Source organism: Schistocerca serialis, chromosome 1 (assembly GCF_023864345.2).
Source record: "Schistocerca serialis cubense isolate TAMUIC-IGC-003099 chromosome 1, iqSchSeri2.2, whole genome shotgun sequence".
Classification (NCBI taxonomy): Eukaryota; Metazoa; Arthropoda; class Insecta; order Orthoptera; family Acrididae; genus Schistocerca; species Schistocerca serialis.
Window position 1 is genome coordinate 1141975091 of NC_064638.1, and position 17644 is coordinate 1141992734.

The following is a 17644-nucleotide window of genomic DNA, read 5'->3' on the forward strand; positions in this document are numbered from 1 at the left end:
AATGGTGGCCCACAAAGAGGCCCTTTTCAAGTGCTGATAACGCTGTCTGATACGAGCACGGGGCATCTCCGTGTCCTTCAATGTGATCACTCGACATCTGACGCTGTTCAAGCCCCTAATATACCCTACCAGGAGTGGCAATATTTATTTATGCGTTCCACTGGAGTCCGCTGCTTATAACTTAGAGACCAGATGTCTTGATTCTTACACAAATTATGCATTACAAGTTATTATCTCCTACACAATACCATCACCGTAACTATTTTATGCTATTAATTATAGAAATAATAACTGAGGAAAAGAGAAACTTGTTTTCTGTGTATAATAACTACATCTATGACAGATCTGTGTCAGTTCTTGTCTTGTCGGCCTAGTAACAACACTATACACGAACAAAGCTGCTCCACTCTGGTGGCCACTGTGACTGTGACAGAGAACTGCAGCGTTAATTACTTACTTCCCCGTCGATAGTGTGGACGTAAATCAAGTTGCGCTGGTATCTGACTGGGTTCAAAATAGTTCAAATGGCTCTGAGCACTATGGGACTTAACATCTGAGGTCATCAGTCCCCTAGAACGTGTTGTTGTCGTGGTCTTCAGTCCTGAGACTGGTTTGATGCAGCTCTCCATGCTACTCTATCCTGTGCAAGCTTCTTCATCTCCCAGTACCTACTGCAACCTACATCCTTCTCAATTTCCTTAGTGTGTTCATCTCTTGGTCGCCCTCTGCGATTTTTACCCCCCACACTGCCCTCCAATACTAAATTGGTGATCCCTTGATGCCTCAGAACATGTCCTACCAACCGATCCCTTCTTCTAGTCAAGTTGTGCCACAAACTTCTCTTCTCCCCAATCCTATTCAACACCTTCTCATTAGTTATGTGATCTACCCATCTAATCTTCAGCATTCTTCTGTAGCACCACATTTCGAAAGCTTCTATTTTCTTCTTGTCTAAACTATTTCACGTCCATGTTTCACTTCCATACATGGCTACACTCAATACAAATATTTTCAGAAACGACTTCCTGGCACTTAAATCTATACTCGAAGTTAACAAATTCCTCTTCTTCATAAACGCTTTCCTTGCCATTGCCAGTCTACATTTTATATCCTCTCTAGTTAGACCATCATCAGTTATTTTGATCCCCAAATAACCAAACTCCTTTAGTACTTTAAGTGTCTCATTTCCTAATCTAATATCCTCTACATCACCCGACTTAGTTCGACTACATTTCATTATTCTCGTTTTGCTTTTGGCGTTCATCTTATATCCTCCCTTCAGGACACTAACCATTCCGATCAACTGCTCTTCCAAGTCCTTTGCTGTCTCTGACAGAATTACAATGTCATCGGCAAACCTCAAAGTTTTTATTTCTTCTCCATGGATTTTAATACCTACTCCTAATTTTTCTTTTGTTTCCTTCACTGCTTGCTCAATATACAGATTGAATAACATAGAACTAATAACTTAGAACTACTTAAACCTATCTAACCTAAGGACAACACACACATCCATGCCCGAGGCAGGATTCGAACCTGCAACCGTAGCTGTCGCGCGGTCTGACTGGGTGCTTTGCATATTTTGTCATGTAATGTAGATTGAATTGAAAGGTTATATCCTTTGCTTTATATTCCTTGCTCCTACTTTGACCACGCTTAATAGACTCTACATCTACACCTAACTCTGCAAACCAGTGTGAAGCGCATGGAAGTGAGTACTTCCCATGGAACCATGTATTAAAGTTTGTTTCCTGCTATACAAGATGTGGGCAGGAGAATGATGGTGTAGTATGTATTAAAGCGGGGACCTAGAAACGACAGAGAGGCTTCGTCCCACCGTAGCCCTCAGAGGTTCACAACCCCACAACTGGTCACAACAGTCCACCCACCCTACTACCGCCCCACACTGAACCTAAGCTTATTGTGGAGTTCGGCCTCCAGTGTACCCCCAAATGTTTACATGGTAGAATAATTATGGTGTACGCATACGTGGAGACAGTGTTTGCACAGCAATTATCGACATAGTGTAACTGAGGCACAATAAGGGGAACCAGCCCGCATTCGCCGAGGTAGATGGAAAACCGCCTGGAAAGCCATCCAAAGGCTGGCCGGCACACCAGACCTCGACACTAATCTCCCGGGCGGATTCATGCTGCGGACCGACACGCCTTCCCACTCGGGAAGCAGCGCGCTAGACCGCGCGGCTAGTCAGGCGGGCCTAGGAGAATGATTGATTAAATGCCTCTGCAACCAGTAAAATCTTGTCTTCGTGGTCTGTACCGGAGCGATACACCGGAGGTTGTAGGATATTCCTAGATTGCTCACTTAATAGTGTTGCCCGAAGCTTTGAAAGTAGACTTCCGTGGGATAACTGGCGTGTGTCTTTAATTGTCTGCCAGTTCTGCATCTAAGTGACGCTTTGCCGTGCGTCGGAAAAACTTGCCGATATTCCTACTGTCCTTCTTTGCATACGTTCAACATCTCTTGTTAGTCCTGTGTGGGTCCGACACATTTGAGCAATATTATGGGATGAGCTACGCTACTAGTATTACTTAGCGTCGCGCACGGTATTGCTCCCAGACCGGAAGTTGGTAACAGCATCGTGAGCTATAAGTAGACTGGATGTGGTCAGAGAAGCGGAACTCTGGATAGGAGTACCGTGTGTGGACGCTGTTTGCTTAGCACTGTGTTTCGCTGGGCGTTGGCTTGCAAGTATTAACGAACTTCTGCAATTCCTGGTCGACGTCATTATCGTCGTCGCCTTAGGATTTATGTACCTTTTTTCAGGTCTTTGAAGGTTATAACTGTTGACCTGGCTGGCCAGTTTAATAAGCGAGACTTATTGGTGCCCCGTGTGAGTTTCGTGGATTGAGGTGTGAGTTTACTTGTGATGTTAGCGCTGTTTTCGGAGGCATCACATGGTTGACCTTGGCTGTTGTATGGAGGAGCCATGCAGACTATGGTGGCCTTGAAGCTTTTCCAGGGGGTAAAATTTTGGCTTGGGAGACTTTGGAGTATAACGGAGAGTACAGCTCTACTAGAGAAGGTTCCCTGTGGTACTTCGGTCCTGGACAAGCCGTTCACCATTTGTACTAGGAGGGAGAAGCTTCTCAATTCTGGCGATTATGTATTTATATGGGCTAAAGTAGGCAATAATAACTGTAAGATAAAGATTAGCGATGACTGTATGTTGTATTATAGGCAACAAAAATGAAAAAAATATTAAATCAATATTAGACTACAGCAAAAAAGAGACCTATTGGGTCATGCTAAATGTCCCATCCCAAGTCATCCAGACACTGATCCATTTTGCAGCAAGTTCCTTTGCAGACTCATTGCATTCACAGAGTATGCTACCGATGGAATGAAGCCTGTCAGTTGCTTCATCTGCGACTGAGTCAATAATTCATATTTATATTCCTATAAAACATTACACTCAGCAGTTGTTTTACAACCATAGTAACAACTAATTCACTCAACAACAGTTTCATTATCGGCGGAAACTAACACGCTTCGCGCAACAGCACAATCAGCAGTCACATCAGTTCCATTTGTGAGGGTTTCAGACGCCCGGTTGACGATGGTACCACTCGTATCGCCGCCCTTACCAACGCTCAGCTCACAACTCTTCCCACTGCCATGGCACCTTTCACGAGTTCCAGTCGGTTAGCATGCAGTCATTTGTTCGCTGCCGAAGAAGTGAACTTTTGCAATTCAGTTTTGCATCAGTAGGTGGAAGATCATAATGTTTTGGTCCAATAGTTGTAAGAAAACTGAACACAGATATAACGTTATTTCTTCTGGTGAATCCTGAACTATCAATTTTCAGTTTGTCTAAATGTGGACTATTCTCGGATATTCATACGTAGATTACGCTGTAAATATCCGCTTAACTGAAGTTAAGCTGATCTAAGTGAAATGCCAGTTTTGTGGCCATGTAACACTTTACAACTTTATTTCCACAAACTACTTTACTCTTTTGTGGTTCCCATACAGTTGCTGTCATCGACCAAACTGGAGTAGGTACGCGTGACATCGTAGGCTCTCCCGGCTAATAAGTCTTGAAAACCTGAAATGATAATTAAATGGACACCATAGCTGCAAACGGGCGTTGATATACATCACTGGGGACATGCTGAAAATGTGTGCCCCGACGGGGACTCGAACCCGAGATCTCATTCCTACATGGCAGACGCTCTATTCTTCTGAGCCACCGAGGGTACAGATGATAGTGCGCCTGCAGGGACTTATCCCTTGCACGCTCCCCGTGAGACACACATTCCCAACATGTCCACACCATTACATTCGTAGTGCGCCTAATAAATGTTTGCCCATCAGACTCATTACTCGTGGCAGATTAAATCTACCAAGTCCCGTACGAGTTGCGGCATAGCGTGTGCGTTCGCACAAGAAGGTGGCTCAGATGGATAGAGTGTCTGCCATGTAAGCAGGAGATCCCGGGTTCGAGTCCCCGTCGGGGAACACATTTTCAACATGTCTCCAATGATGTATATCAACGCCTGTTTGCAGCTAGGATGTCCATTTAGTTATCATTTCATTCTAGAGAAGCTGCACGGTCATCAATGGTATCTGTTCTTTCGGGAACAGATACTATCTTCATATATATCTCGAAAACTTCTTCAGGTTTGCGAAAATCAACTCGATTTAATATTTCGGTGATCCAACTGTTCGCCATCTTCAGGTTGATTGGTTTGTTTGGGGAAGGAGACCAGACAGCGATGTCATCGGTCTCATTGGATTAGGGAAGGACGGGGAAGGAAGTCGGCCGTGTCCTTTCAAAGGAACCATCCCGGCATTTGCGAGGAGTGATTTAGGGAAATCACGGAAAACCTAAATCATGATGGCCGGACCCGGGATTGAACCGTCGTCCTCCCGAATGCCATCTTCAGGAGAACGCTGTTTCTGCTGACGAATCCTGCTGAGAACTGATGCCAGGCAGCTTTATTTTTTTTCTTTTCTTTATTGGGTTTCGATTCCCCCCGAAGGGGGCGGGCTAACAGCAGCTTAGTCTGCCGCTCTTCAGCCTACAGAATTTGTTTTAAAAAGATGAAGATAATAAATAATAAAAACAGGAGATAAAATCGGAGACTTAAATCGTAACAAGGCGGAAAAATCGTGGAACGTAAAACATAGAACAAAGGGATGATGATGCTAATAAAATACATATGAAGCAGACTGGTAAAATGGTGGAGAGACAATTAAAAAAAATTGTGACAGTCTGGTTTCTGTTTGCAAAAGACATAAAAATTCACACCCAGCGACAGCATGATTTCTGTGCGCAACACTTTGGAAAGACGAACAACACTGAACATTCCCTTCAACACTGCACTAAAAAGTTGGCAAATACGACATACCACAGGCGAGGGCAGGTGGGGGGAAACTGGACAGATGATGGGAAAATAAAAGGGGGAAGGAGAGGAAAAACGAAGGGGGGGAGGAGAGGAAATGAGCCGATGGAGGATGAGGACCCATAAGAGGGGGGGGGGGGGTGGTACCTGGCAGACGCGACAGGGAGTGGGGAGGGGAATACAAAAGGACTCGGGGGGGGGGGGGGAAGGGAGGTAGGAAGAGGTTAGGTGGGAGGTGGGGAGTAAACAGAATGGAAGGGGGGGAGAGGGAGCCCAGAGGAAGGACAGTGGAAAGGAGGGGGGGGGTTGAGGGTCAGACTTGATGGGAGGGATAAATGGAGGGAAAGAGGGCATCATTAGGGAGGGGGAGTTGATGGATTAATTAAATTGTCTGCCTACCTAATTTTATTTGTTTCTTTGTAGACACTGTTAGAAAAACCGGTAGCATTGGCAACTACCAGTTTCACACCGTGTCCCTCGTTTAAGCAATGCTCTGCTACCGCCGATTTTTCCGGCTGTTGTAGCCTCGTATGACGGCGATGTTCCACGCACCTGTTATGAACTGTGATGTGGGGCGCATGCGCCGTGTACCGTATGGACGCCTATATAAGGACGTCGATTTGCAGCCTGGCATCAGTTCTGAGCAGGACTCATCAACAGAAGCAGCGTTCTCCTGAAGATGGCGAACAGTTGGATCGCCGATATATTGAAGCGAGTTGATTTTAGGATCCGGCAGCAAATCCGAAGAGACTTTCTACGGTAGGTACGTCATTACGGCACACTATCCCTCCAGAAGCAGCATAGTCTTACTGTATGGTCTCCGGCAGTAGGCCCACCTCAGTATCACAAAAGATAAGCTCACATTCAATCATTTGTGGACAACCTTTGTGTATTACTTTACATCCACACATCCCTGGAATGATACAACACTATCTGAGTCCTGAGGAAGTCTTCCAAACAATCTGAAGTGGTATTAAGATAAGAAAATACTGTGTGTGTACAAATATGTGTGTGTGTGTGTGTGTTTGTGTGTGAGAGAGAGAGAGAGAGAGAGCTGGGTGAATAATAATAAACACAACATAGCAACAAGTAATCAAGACTCGCAGAGACTTGTTACTTGGCTAATTGGGTGTTCAAGAGGACAAACCACCTAGCTGGTGGAACCTTAATTACAGTGTTAAGTAGATGGGATTGTCACATTTATTAGATTAAGTGGCGACAACTTGACTATAAACAAAGTTAATTAATTCCCTCTCTGAATTGGTGTCCACTTGAACAGCACAACATTCGTTTTTAATTATGTGCTCAACGTAAAATAAACGAAAAGCTAAACATCTTCATAAATTCACCCAACTTTGTAGTTGAGGCCTATAAGGTTTATTACAGAGTTTGCTTTTGACTCGATTTGTTCGTTCCTGTACCTAGTCCGCACTACATTTCTCAACTATGAATCTGTGTTAAATTCTTTGGTATACAGATTAGATTAGATTAGATTAGTTTATCGTTCCATAGATCCATGCTGAGGAGATCCTCATGGATGTGGAACATGTCATTTTTTTTAAGCTGAAATAACAATGCTAATAGTATGAATATATACAATACATCATTTGTTTCTATTAAAAATCGTCAATGGAGTAGAAGGAGTTGGCCACTAGTAGGTCTTTCACCGTCCTTTTAAACTTATCTTTATTTGTTATTAAATTTTTTATGTTTGCTGGCAAATTATTGAAGATGAGTGTTCCTGAGTAGTGAACCCCTTTTTGAACTAAAGTAAGTGCTTTTAAGTCCTTGTGCAGATCATTTTTGTTCCTGTTATTGTATGTATGAACTGAGCTGTTTGTTAGAAAAAGAGATATATTATTTAGGACAAATTTCATTGAGGAGTAAATATACTGAGAGGCAATAGTTAGTATACCCAGTTCTTTGAAGAGGTTTCTACGGGACATCCGTAAATTTACTCCACAAGTAAGACGTATTACATGCTTTTGGACTCTGAAAACTTTTGTTTGACTTGATGAGTTACCTCAAAATATTGTAACCTTATGACATTATGGAATGAAAGTAGCCAAAGTATGCAAGCTTTTTCATTTTTATGTCGCCTATGTCAGCTAACATTCGAATTGCAAATACAGATTTTTTAAGGTGTTTCTGCAGTTCTGTGATGTGCTTCTCCAAACTGAATTTATTATCAAGTTGTAATCCCAGGAATTTAAGACTGTCAACCTCTTCTATCTGCTCTTCTTCATACTTTATGCATATGCTGGGTGGAAACTACATACAGTGAACTACATACAGTGAGTCTTTTCGAAGTTCAATATCAGTGAGTGGGCTTTAAACCATTTATTAATATCCATGAAAATATCATTAGCAGATCTTTCTAGAACTACACTCGACATACTATTTATTGCAATACTTGTGTCATCTGCAAACAATCTCTGCTTCTGGCGGTGCAACTGATGAGAGATCATTAATGTACACAAGAAAAAGCAATGGCCCTAAGATGGATCCTTGTGGGACACCACATGTAATTTCCTCCCATTCTGATGATGACTGATGACTTAATTCACTAGTCCCTTGCACTGACACCCTTTGTTTTCTGTTAGCGAGGTATGACCTGAACCATTTTGCAGCGCTGCCCGTGACACCATAGAATTCTAATTTATTTAAAAGGATGTTGTACTTCACACAATCAAATGCCTTTGACAAATCACAGAAAATACCTGCTGCTTGTAATTTGTTATTTGATGAATTAAGTGCATTTTCACTGTAGATGTAAATAGCCTTCTCGATATCAGAACCCTTCAGAAATCCAACCTGTGTTCTTGGTAATATGTTATTTGTGGTCAGATGGTTGAGAAGCTGCCTGTACATTACTTTTTCTAAAATTTTTGAGAATGCTGGAAAAAGTGAAATCGGTCTGCAGTTTGATGGTATCTCTTTATCCCCTTTCTTGAATAGAGGCTTAACATCTACATATTTTAACCAGTCAGGAAATGTCCCAGTTATAATTGACTGGTTACACAAGTAACTTAGAATTGTACTAAACTCTCAAGAACATGCCTTAATTATCTTTGTTGATATTTCATCGTAACTTTCTTAAACGTCTTGTATATGAAGTAAACTGCAATTCACTTTTGCCATATGTTTCAGTAATTTTACATCGATTATTTGAGAACCTCCTTGAGAAAAAGTAAGTAAATAATTAAAATAAATACAGTGAGTGGTTGTGAGCAGTTCGCGGTATTTATTCTGTGACTGCAGTGGCTCACCAGGACCACAGAAACTACGACTGCGTCGCAGTGGCGGTGCTTACCCACGGTGAGAGGGACGGAAAGCTGCATGCCAAAGACCGGGACTACTACGTCAGCGAGCTGTGGGAGCCGTTCACAGCCAGGCAGTGCCCCACTCTCGCCGGGAAGCCAAAGCTCTTCTTTATACAGGTATCTTGGCCACAGCGTGATGATATTTTCACACTTCGAATCTGTGAAATATATTCGTTTAGTACCAACCAAGCATTTGGTTTTGCATGTTGTTACTAGACTACTGGCCATTAAAATTGCTACACCACGAAGATGACGTACTACAGATGCGAAATCTAACCGACAGGAAGACGATGCTGTGACATGCAAATGATTAGCTTTTCAGAGCATTCACACAAGGTTGGTGCTGGTGGCGACAACTACAACGTGCTGACATGAGGAAAGTTTCCAACCGATTTCTCATACACAAACAGCAGTTGACCGGCGTTGCCTGGTGAAACGATGTCGTGATGCCTCGTGTAAGGAGGAGAAATGCGTACCATCATGTTTCCGAATTTGATAAAGGTCGGATTGTAGCCTATCGCGATTGCGGTTTATCGTATCGCGACATTGCTGCTCGCGTTGGTAGAGATCCAATGACTGTTAGCAGAATATGGAATCGGTGGGTTCAGGAGGGTAATATGGAACGCCGTGCTGGATCCCAACGGCCTCGCATCACTAGCAGTCAAGATGACGGGCATCTTATTCGCATCGCTGTAACGGATCGTGCAGCCACGTCTCGATCCCTGAGTCAACAGATAGGGACGTTTGCAAGACAACAATCATCTGCACGAAAAGTTCGACGTCGCTTGCAGCAGCATGGACTATCAGGTCGGAGACCACGGCTGCGGTTACCCTTGACGCTGCATCACAGACAGGAGCGCCTGCGATGGTGTACTCAACGACGAACCTGGGTGCACGAGTGGCAAAACGTCATTTTTTCGGATGAATCCGGGTTCTGTTTACAGCATCATGATGGTCGCATCCGTGTTTAGCGACATCGCGGTGAACGCACATTGGAAGCGTGTATTCGTCATCGCCATACTGGCGTATCACCCGGCATGATGGTATGGGGTGCCATTGGTTACACGTCTTGGTCTCCTCTTGTTCACATTGACGGCACTTTGAACAGTGGACGTTACATTTCAGATGTGTTACGACCCGTGGCTCTACCCTTCATTCCATCCCTGCAAAATCCTACATTTCAGCAGGATAATGAACGACCGGATGTTGCAAGTCCTGTACGGGATTTCTGGATACAGAAAATGTTCTACTGCAGCCCTGGCCAGCACATTCTCCAGATCTGTCAGCAATTGAAAACGTCTGGTCAATGGTGGCCGAGCAACTGGCTCATCACAATACGCCAGTCACTACTCTTGATGAACTGTGGTATCGTGTTGAAGCTGCATGGGCAGCTGTACTTGTACACGCCATCCAAGCTCTGTTTGACTCAATGCCCAGGCGTAACAACGCCTTTATTACGGCCAGAGGTGGTTGCTCTGGGTACTGATTTCTCAGGATCTGTGCACCCAAATTGCGTGAAAATGTAATCACATGACAGTTCTAGTATAATATATTTGTCCAATGACTACCTGTTTATCATCTGCATTTCTTCTTGGTGTAGCAATTTTAAAGGCCAGTAGTGTATATTCGTTTAGTGTCAACCAAGGATTTGTTTGTGTACGTATTAAATGAATGGACGAAACTTTCAAAATTACCGGTATTTTAGTTCTGAATAACTGGTATTTTTGGTAATTGGTGTGGTTTATAACGAGTAAAAGACGTAAATATCAACTAGCGAGAGCAAATCAGTACTAAAATTTTTAATTTTTCTATAAACATGTTATTCCTAAATTTTGCATTCGCTTGAAATATTGCGTTATTGTAGGAAATGGGAAAAGCAATCAGCGCTGTTTTAATGACAGTGCCGACAGAAACTAGCACCGACACATGGGATAACAATTAGAAAAGCATTGTTGGGACATGGATGTCATTGTTACGGTGTGGCGTGGACTACGGTATGCATGTACATGCAGTGTGCAAGACTTGTCCCCTTCTGGTGTATGCTGCGGTTTGTCGTTGTCGTTGTTGAACACCCATTGTATTGCAGAATGGCACCATCCCTATATTTTTAAGAAGTACAACATTTTCTAAGAACTACAGCACTCTTTAAGAAGTACAAAACTTAATTTGTTTCCAAAGTTTAAAGATTTGGGTGTCACTTCAGCGAAATAGTAAAAGAGGAAGGAAATTATGGTGACAGGAATAAACTGAAAACCTAACAGCAATTTATTCATAGTAAGACAACACAAGTAGTAAGTAGCTGATCTATTGCTTGTGCCTACATAATATGGCCTTATCTGCCTGTAGCTCTTGAAAACGGACAAATTAACAGGAAAAATAGTCACTTTTCACCCGTCAGCTCTGATTATTCGTAATGCCCAAATAGTGGTATGTTTCCCGATTACGATATCATTTTTAGCAGAGTTAAAAAACGGTTCAAATGGCCCGGGGCACTATGGGACTTAACGTCTGAGGTCATCAGTCCCTTAGAACTTACAACTACTTAAACCTAACGAACCTAATGATATCACACACATCCATGCCCGAAGCAGGATTCGAACCTGCGACCGTAGCGGTCGCGCGGTCTGACTGGGTGCTTTGCATATTTTTTCAGGTAATGTACATTCAATTGAAAGGTTATATCCACTGCTTTATATTCCTTGCTCCTACTTTGACCACGCTTAATAGACTCTGCATCTACACCTAACTCTGCAAACCAGTGTGAAGCGCATTAGAGTGGGTACTTCCCATTGGACCATGTATTAAAGTTCGTTTCCTGCTATTCAATTAAGATGTGGGCAGAAGAATGGTTGTGTAGTATGTATTAAACCGGGCACCTAGAAACGACAGAGAGCCTTCGTCCCACCGTATCCCCCAGAGCTTCACAACTCCACAACAGGTCACAACAGTCCACCCACCCCACCGCCGCCCCACACCGAACCTAGGCTTATTGCGCTGTTTGGACTCCAGCGTATCCTCAAATGTTTGCATGGTAGAGTAATTATGGTGTACGCATATGTGGAGACAGCGTTTGTGCAGCAATTACCGACATAGTGTAACTGAGGCGGAACAAGGGGAACCAGCCCGCATTCGCCGAGGCAGATGGAAAACCGCCTTAAAAACCATCCACAGGCTGACCGGCACACCGGACCTCGACAATAATCCGCCGGGCAGACTGTAGCGCCTAGAACCGCTCGGCCACTCCGGCCGGCAGCAGAGTTTGAAAAAATTGGAATCAAGAGGAGAATACCGATGTTTCTTTGTAGTGTGCAGCCACTTACGACTTTTCGACACAAGTAGGAAAGGGTGTGTGGGCTAAGTTTTCTTTTCTTTGCCTATTTAATTGAATATGTTACGTGTATGTACCTTGAAACTGAGAGAGACAAGTTTTTCAGTGTTTGCCGATTTCTCCGCTTTTTACAGGAAGAACGGGAATAAAAAACCGAAAATCGGTTCTTTTAGAAACGTTTTATTTTGAGCGGTTTTAACAGTCAAGTAAAAATGGCGGGGAAAAAAGGTAAAAAAAGAGATACAACAAAAAACAAGTTGTTTCAGCGCTAACCGCCATCCCTATGCTGTACGCTGAGGTAACAGAAGCCATGGGGTTCCTCCTAATATCATGTCGGACCTCGATTTGCCCGGCTTACTGCAGCAGCTCGACGTGGCGTGGACTCAACAAGTCGATGGCAGAAATACTGAATGATGTTGCCTGTATAGTCGTCCATAATTGTGCTAGCGCAGTATGTTGTGCACAAACTGATCTCTCGATAACGTCCTATAGATGTTCTATGAGATTCATGTCCGGTGAACCGCGTGGCCAAATTATTCGCTCGAATTGTCCAGCATCTTCTTCAAACCAATCGCGAAGAATTGTGGTCCGGTGACATCATTGCTTAGGAATATGAAGTCAATGAATGGCTGCAATTCACCTCCTAGTAGACGAACATAACCATTTCTGGTCAACGATTGGTTTAGTTGGACCAGAGGACCCAGTCCAATCTCCGGCCGCTGTGGCCGAGCGGTTCTAGGCGCTTCAGTCTGGAACCGTGCGACCGCTGCGGTCGCATGTTCGAATCCTGCCTCGGGCAAGGATGTGCGTGCTGTCCTTAGGTTAGCTAGGTTTAAGTAGTTCAGAGTTCTAGGGGACTGATGACCTCCGAAGTTAAGTCCCATAGCGCTCAGAGCCATTTGAACCAACCCAGTCCAATCCACGTAAACACAGTCCACACCATTGTGGAACTATCACCAGTTTGCACAGTGCCTTGTTGACAAACGGGGTCCATGACTTCGTAGGACCTGTGCCACACCCGAACGCTACCATTAGCTGAAATCCTGACTCATCCAACCAGCACACGGTTTCCCAGTCGTCTAGGGTCGAACCGATATGGTTACGAACCCAGGATAGGCGCTGCAGGCGATGTGTTGTTAGCAAAGGCACTCGCGTCGGTCGTATGCTGCCGTAGCACATTAACGCCAAATTTTGCCGCGCTGTCCAAACGGATACGTCGGTTGTACTTCCCACATTGATTTCTGCGGCTACTTCACGCATTGTTACTTGTCTGTTAGCACTGACGACTCTAAGCAAACGTCGTTGCTCTCTGTCGCTGCATTGTCCGTAGTGACAGGCTGTGCCTGAAATTTGGTATTCTCGTCACACTCTTGACACTGTGGAGCTCGTAATATTGAATTCCCTGTTTCCGAAACTGAATGGCTTCCAGCTCTAACCACCATTCCGCGTTCATAGTCTGTTAATTCTCGTCGTACGGTCATAACCACGTCGGAAATCTTTCAACATCAATCACCTGAGTACAAATGGCAGCTCTGCTGAAGCACTGCCCTTTTACACCATGTGTACGCGTTACTGCTGAGGCGTAGCCCCTTCGCATCGCTCCTGTCACTTGTTAGGACTATATCATTATAGGCATGAGTCATCGACAGATGTCACCAGCTGACATGGACCTGAGCTACAGAGCTGCACGTAGTTGTAATAGTAGGCGGCAGAGGTCAGCAGTTCACGGACAGTGCTAGCAGACGTAGTCAAAACAATGTTGTAAAGTTATGTTTGATTAATATTTAATGTATTTGCATAATTATAATTGTTTTATATGTGTAGTGGCTCTGAGCATTATGGGACTCAACTTCTCAGGTCATTAGTCCCCTAGAACTTAGAACTAGTTAAACCTAACTAACCTAAGGACATTACACACATCCATGCCCGAGGCAGGATTCGAACCTGCGACCGTAGCGGTCGCGCGGTTCCAGACTGTAGCGCCTAGAACCGCTCGGCCACCCCGGCCGGCATATGTGTAGTAATTAGCAGTGTGAGTGTTGTATGAGTGAAGAAGAACAGAAGTAAATGAAAATTGTTTTGCTTATTCACGAAGTACCAGTTAAACTATACAGTGGATTTACTATAGTTAAATGTGCAGTCAGTTTATGGTACTAATAAATCGAGAGTAGAACACAAATTAATCGGTAATTTCAGAATTAGTAATTTTATATTTGATACTTTTCTAAATTTATTTATTTAGCGATTGCCATAGAAAGAAATTTTTTACTATGATTGGTCATTGAAGTAAAGCGCGGGTTAGCGCGGGATAATACTGCAACTTGACTTGCTGTTTGTGATATCAGCCAATCGGAAAACTGCAGGCTCGCGCCAATCTATGCTGGGAACAAAGCCTTTGGTGTGATCTAGGGGGGTCGGGGCTGAGGGTTCGAACTAGTAACATCTCATTGAAAGCAGCTCCGACGAAAGTACTGTAAAATTGCGGAAAAGTGCTAATTACGAGTTCGCGAAGTAGTACAAAGTGTATTTAAGTGAACGGCATAGTGGAAGTCGTGTGGAATTTCGGACGGAATATCAAAAATATAGCTTTTGACTGTTAGTTAAAACCGCGTGGCGTGTTGTGCGATCTGAGACTGGAACAGGTGTTACGTGTAGAGCAGAGTGCACAACATTTGAGCGAGCATTTTCATAACTAAACGATCCGGTGAACTCTATTAACTTCGGTAACGGGTGTAAATACCATAAACTGGCTACGTGTGTGATTGTGGTGTGCGTGTGAACTTTACATTGTGTTGCCACTTAGTATGGACTTGGCAGTATTAACTGTGATCTTTATCGTAAAAAATACACCTGAAAATTTACATTGCCAAGTTAAAACTTTTATTTCAGTACCTAGCCACATCCCGTTTACCTGAAAATTCTATGTATGTTGCGACCTGCAATAGACAGTAGTGGTCTAGTATTTTCTACTACAGCTTTCAGCTAGACAAATCAACATTGCTGGACGCTGGCAGGTTGGTAAAAAGTAGCGTGCCACATCCCACTGCCACCATCTGTATATGTGCATATTGTTATCTCACGACTTTTGTCACCTCATTGTATACTACTGGTCATTGATATATAAGGAAACAAATAGCTGGCCACCAGTGCCAGAACAGTAGGTGCCTAGACTTATTATGGTTGCTGAACCGTGAATTTACTTTCAAAACCTTTCTTAAGAATTTACTTTATTTACTAGAGATTCATCACGAACATTAACACATTTAATCACACTATGTGAACGTGGAAGTAGTTGCCAGTGGGTAACTGATGAAAACAAATTAAATGTCTTTCAACAAATGGAAATTTTATTCATAAAAGCCCCACCCCCTTTTTTTAACAGATTTAAAATTATAATTAGAAAGCACCCGCAAAATATCGAGTTACAATTTTATTCAGAGGCAGAAGGAACAAATATTGACATTATGAGCTTTCGGTCTGAAAACCCTGCCGCTTCCCTTTGACACGTCGGTAGTCACGACTGCTCACAACAACCTCTGAAAGACTACACCGGTGCAGATCTGCAACACACCAGATTGCTTTAAACTAAAAATTTTAACAACTCACACAAGCAGATAATCTATGCACCCCGTAGGAGGGATGGAAGAGGTACAAAACACTAACATTAAAAAAAATTAACTTGCCACCGAAGGTGCAACTTGATTTAAAAAAAAAAAAAAAGAAATAGAGAACTCTTGCGGTGGAAAGATGGCAACTTTATATACTAAAATGACAATTTAAATAAGAACCCATGAAACGCAGTCTTACATAAAATGCTCTACATTACACATACTCCGCCTCTCAAGATGATAGGCAAGATAAAAACATATTTCAGGAATTCGGCGGTTACACATCAAGCAATAAATCGTTAACACCGAATCCGACAAACATAACAGAGGCAGCTATTAACGTACGGCAGACCGACAGACAGACAAACACTAACTGCCTAACAAATGCGGACAGGAGTCAGACAAGCAAGCTGGGGACGAGAGACTGACCAAGAAATCAAGTAGAATTTAACAAGTACATGAAACAACATATCACGAAAAACTTAACTTCTAATAAACTGCGATGTCTGGCGAAGACCTGCCGCAGCACCCCAAAACGCTCTCCCGAACCGTCCGCTGCCAGCCGCTTCAACGGACGCAGGAAGGCGCGCCGATCTCCCGCCTCACGGCGTCGGTTTGGCGCGTCGCCTCTGAGCTGTGCTGTACGCGTTGGCTGCCCTCATCAGCAGTGGTGTGCGGACATTTTCCACGCCGGACATCTGCCACGACTTTACCTGCTCCGAAGGGTTGCGTCCCTTGTCTCCCCCTCCTCCTCCTCCTCACCCACCGCCCCCTGGAACTGCATTTAGTAACTCCACCTTAGTGGCAGTGTCATCAGTAACATTACCGTCGCTGTCGCTCTGTAAAGGTACTGACTGAGCCTTTCCGCCGGTTTACTTAACATAAGTCCAGGGTCCCTTTGGATTTTCCGCCACATTTCCATAGAGAGTTTCGTTGTGGAAACTGTTAAACGCATCTCGCATTGAAATCCGCACCAAATTTCGAGCCTCAGTAAAACTTCACCAATCTTGGAGATTCTGCGTTCGTCTAAATTATACGTGCCTTTTTCGGTGCTCCTGCAGCAGATTTCTGTCGTGTTTTGTGTATCTTGGGGGATAAGTTCCGTATCTTATTAATTTATTTGGTATGAATCTCTCCAGTGGCTCTGAGCTCTACGCGACTTAACTTCTAAGGTTATCAGTCGCCTAGAACCTAGAACTAATTAAATCTAACTAACCTAAGGACATCACACACATCCATGCCCGAGGCAGGATTCGAACCTGCGATCGTAATGGTCACTCGGCTCCAGACTGTAGCACCTAGAACCGCACGGCCACTCCGGCCGGCAATCTCTCCAGTGCTGTTGATACTATTTCTTTGAACTGCCCATACTAAGTCACATGGTTTGGAAGGATTGGAGACTGTCTCTTAGAAAGAAGTCATCCGAATTTTTAGCTGATTATATAAACAGATGTATTTCGCATTTAGTTTTGGTGGAAGTTTTTATGGAATTGAGCCTCTCTACGACAGTGTGTTCACCAACCCCTGTATCAGATGTGATGCTCAGGATTATTTGTGGCTAAGAGTCAAGTGTGTTTTCGTAACCATTTACAATTTGATTAACCTCGTGAACTAATTGTTCAAAATAGTTTAAAAAAAACATTTAAAACAATTACGGAAGTTGTTTTCTATCTACAATAGGGTCTGAAAATGTGTTTTTGTCAACATATGGAAGGTACATTGAAGTCACTGCCAACTATAATTGCATGAGTAGGGTATCTATTTGTGATGAGACCCAAGTTTTCTTTGAACTGTTCAGAAACTGTTTCATCTGAGATCGGGGGTCAGTAAAAGGAGCCAGTTATTGATTTATTCCGGTTGTCCAATATAATCTCTGCCCATACTAAGTCACAGGAACCAGCTGCTTCAATGTCACTTGTGAACTGAAACACACGGTACATTATTTTTCCTTAAGGTGTGCTTCTTGTTTCTGTTGTAATGCAGATCGTCACAATTACGGCTTTTCCCTCCAAAACC

General features: G+C 43.5%; 1 protein-coding gene across 1 annotated transcript in view; it reads left to right on the plus strand.

Annotated features, from left to right (window-relative positions):
- LOC126455976 (caspase-1-like) overlaps positions 1-17644 on the plus strand; it is a 90560-nt gene that overhangs the window by 56669 nt on the left and 16247 nt on the right. The window contains exon 3 of the mRNA XM_050091736.1: positions 8631-8809. Within this exon, the coding sequence (XP_049947693.1) occupies positions 8631-8809 (179 nt within the window). The remainder of the gene's footprint in view (positions 1-8630; positions 8810-17644) is intronic.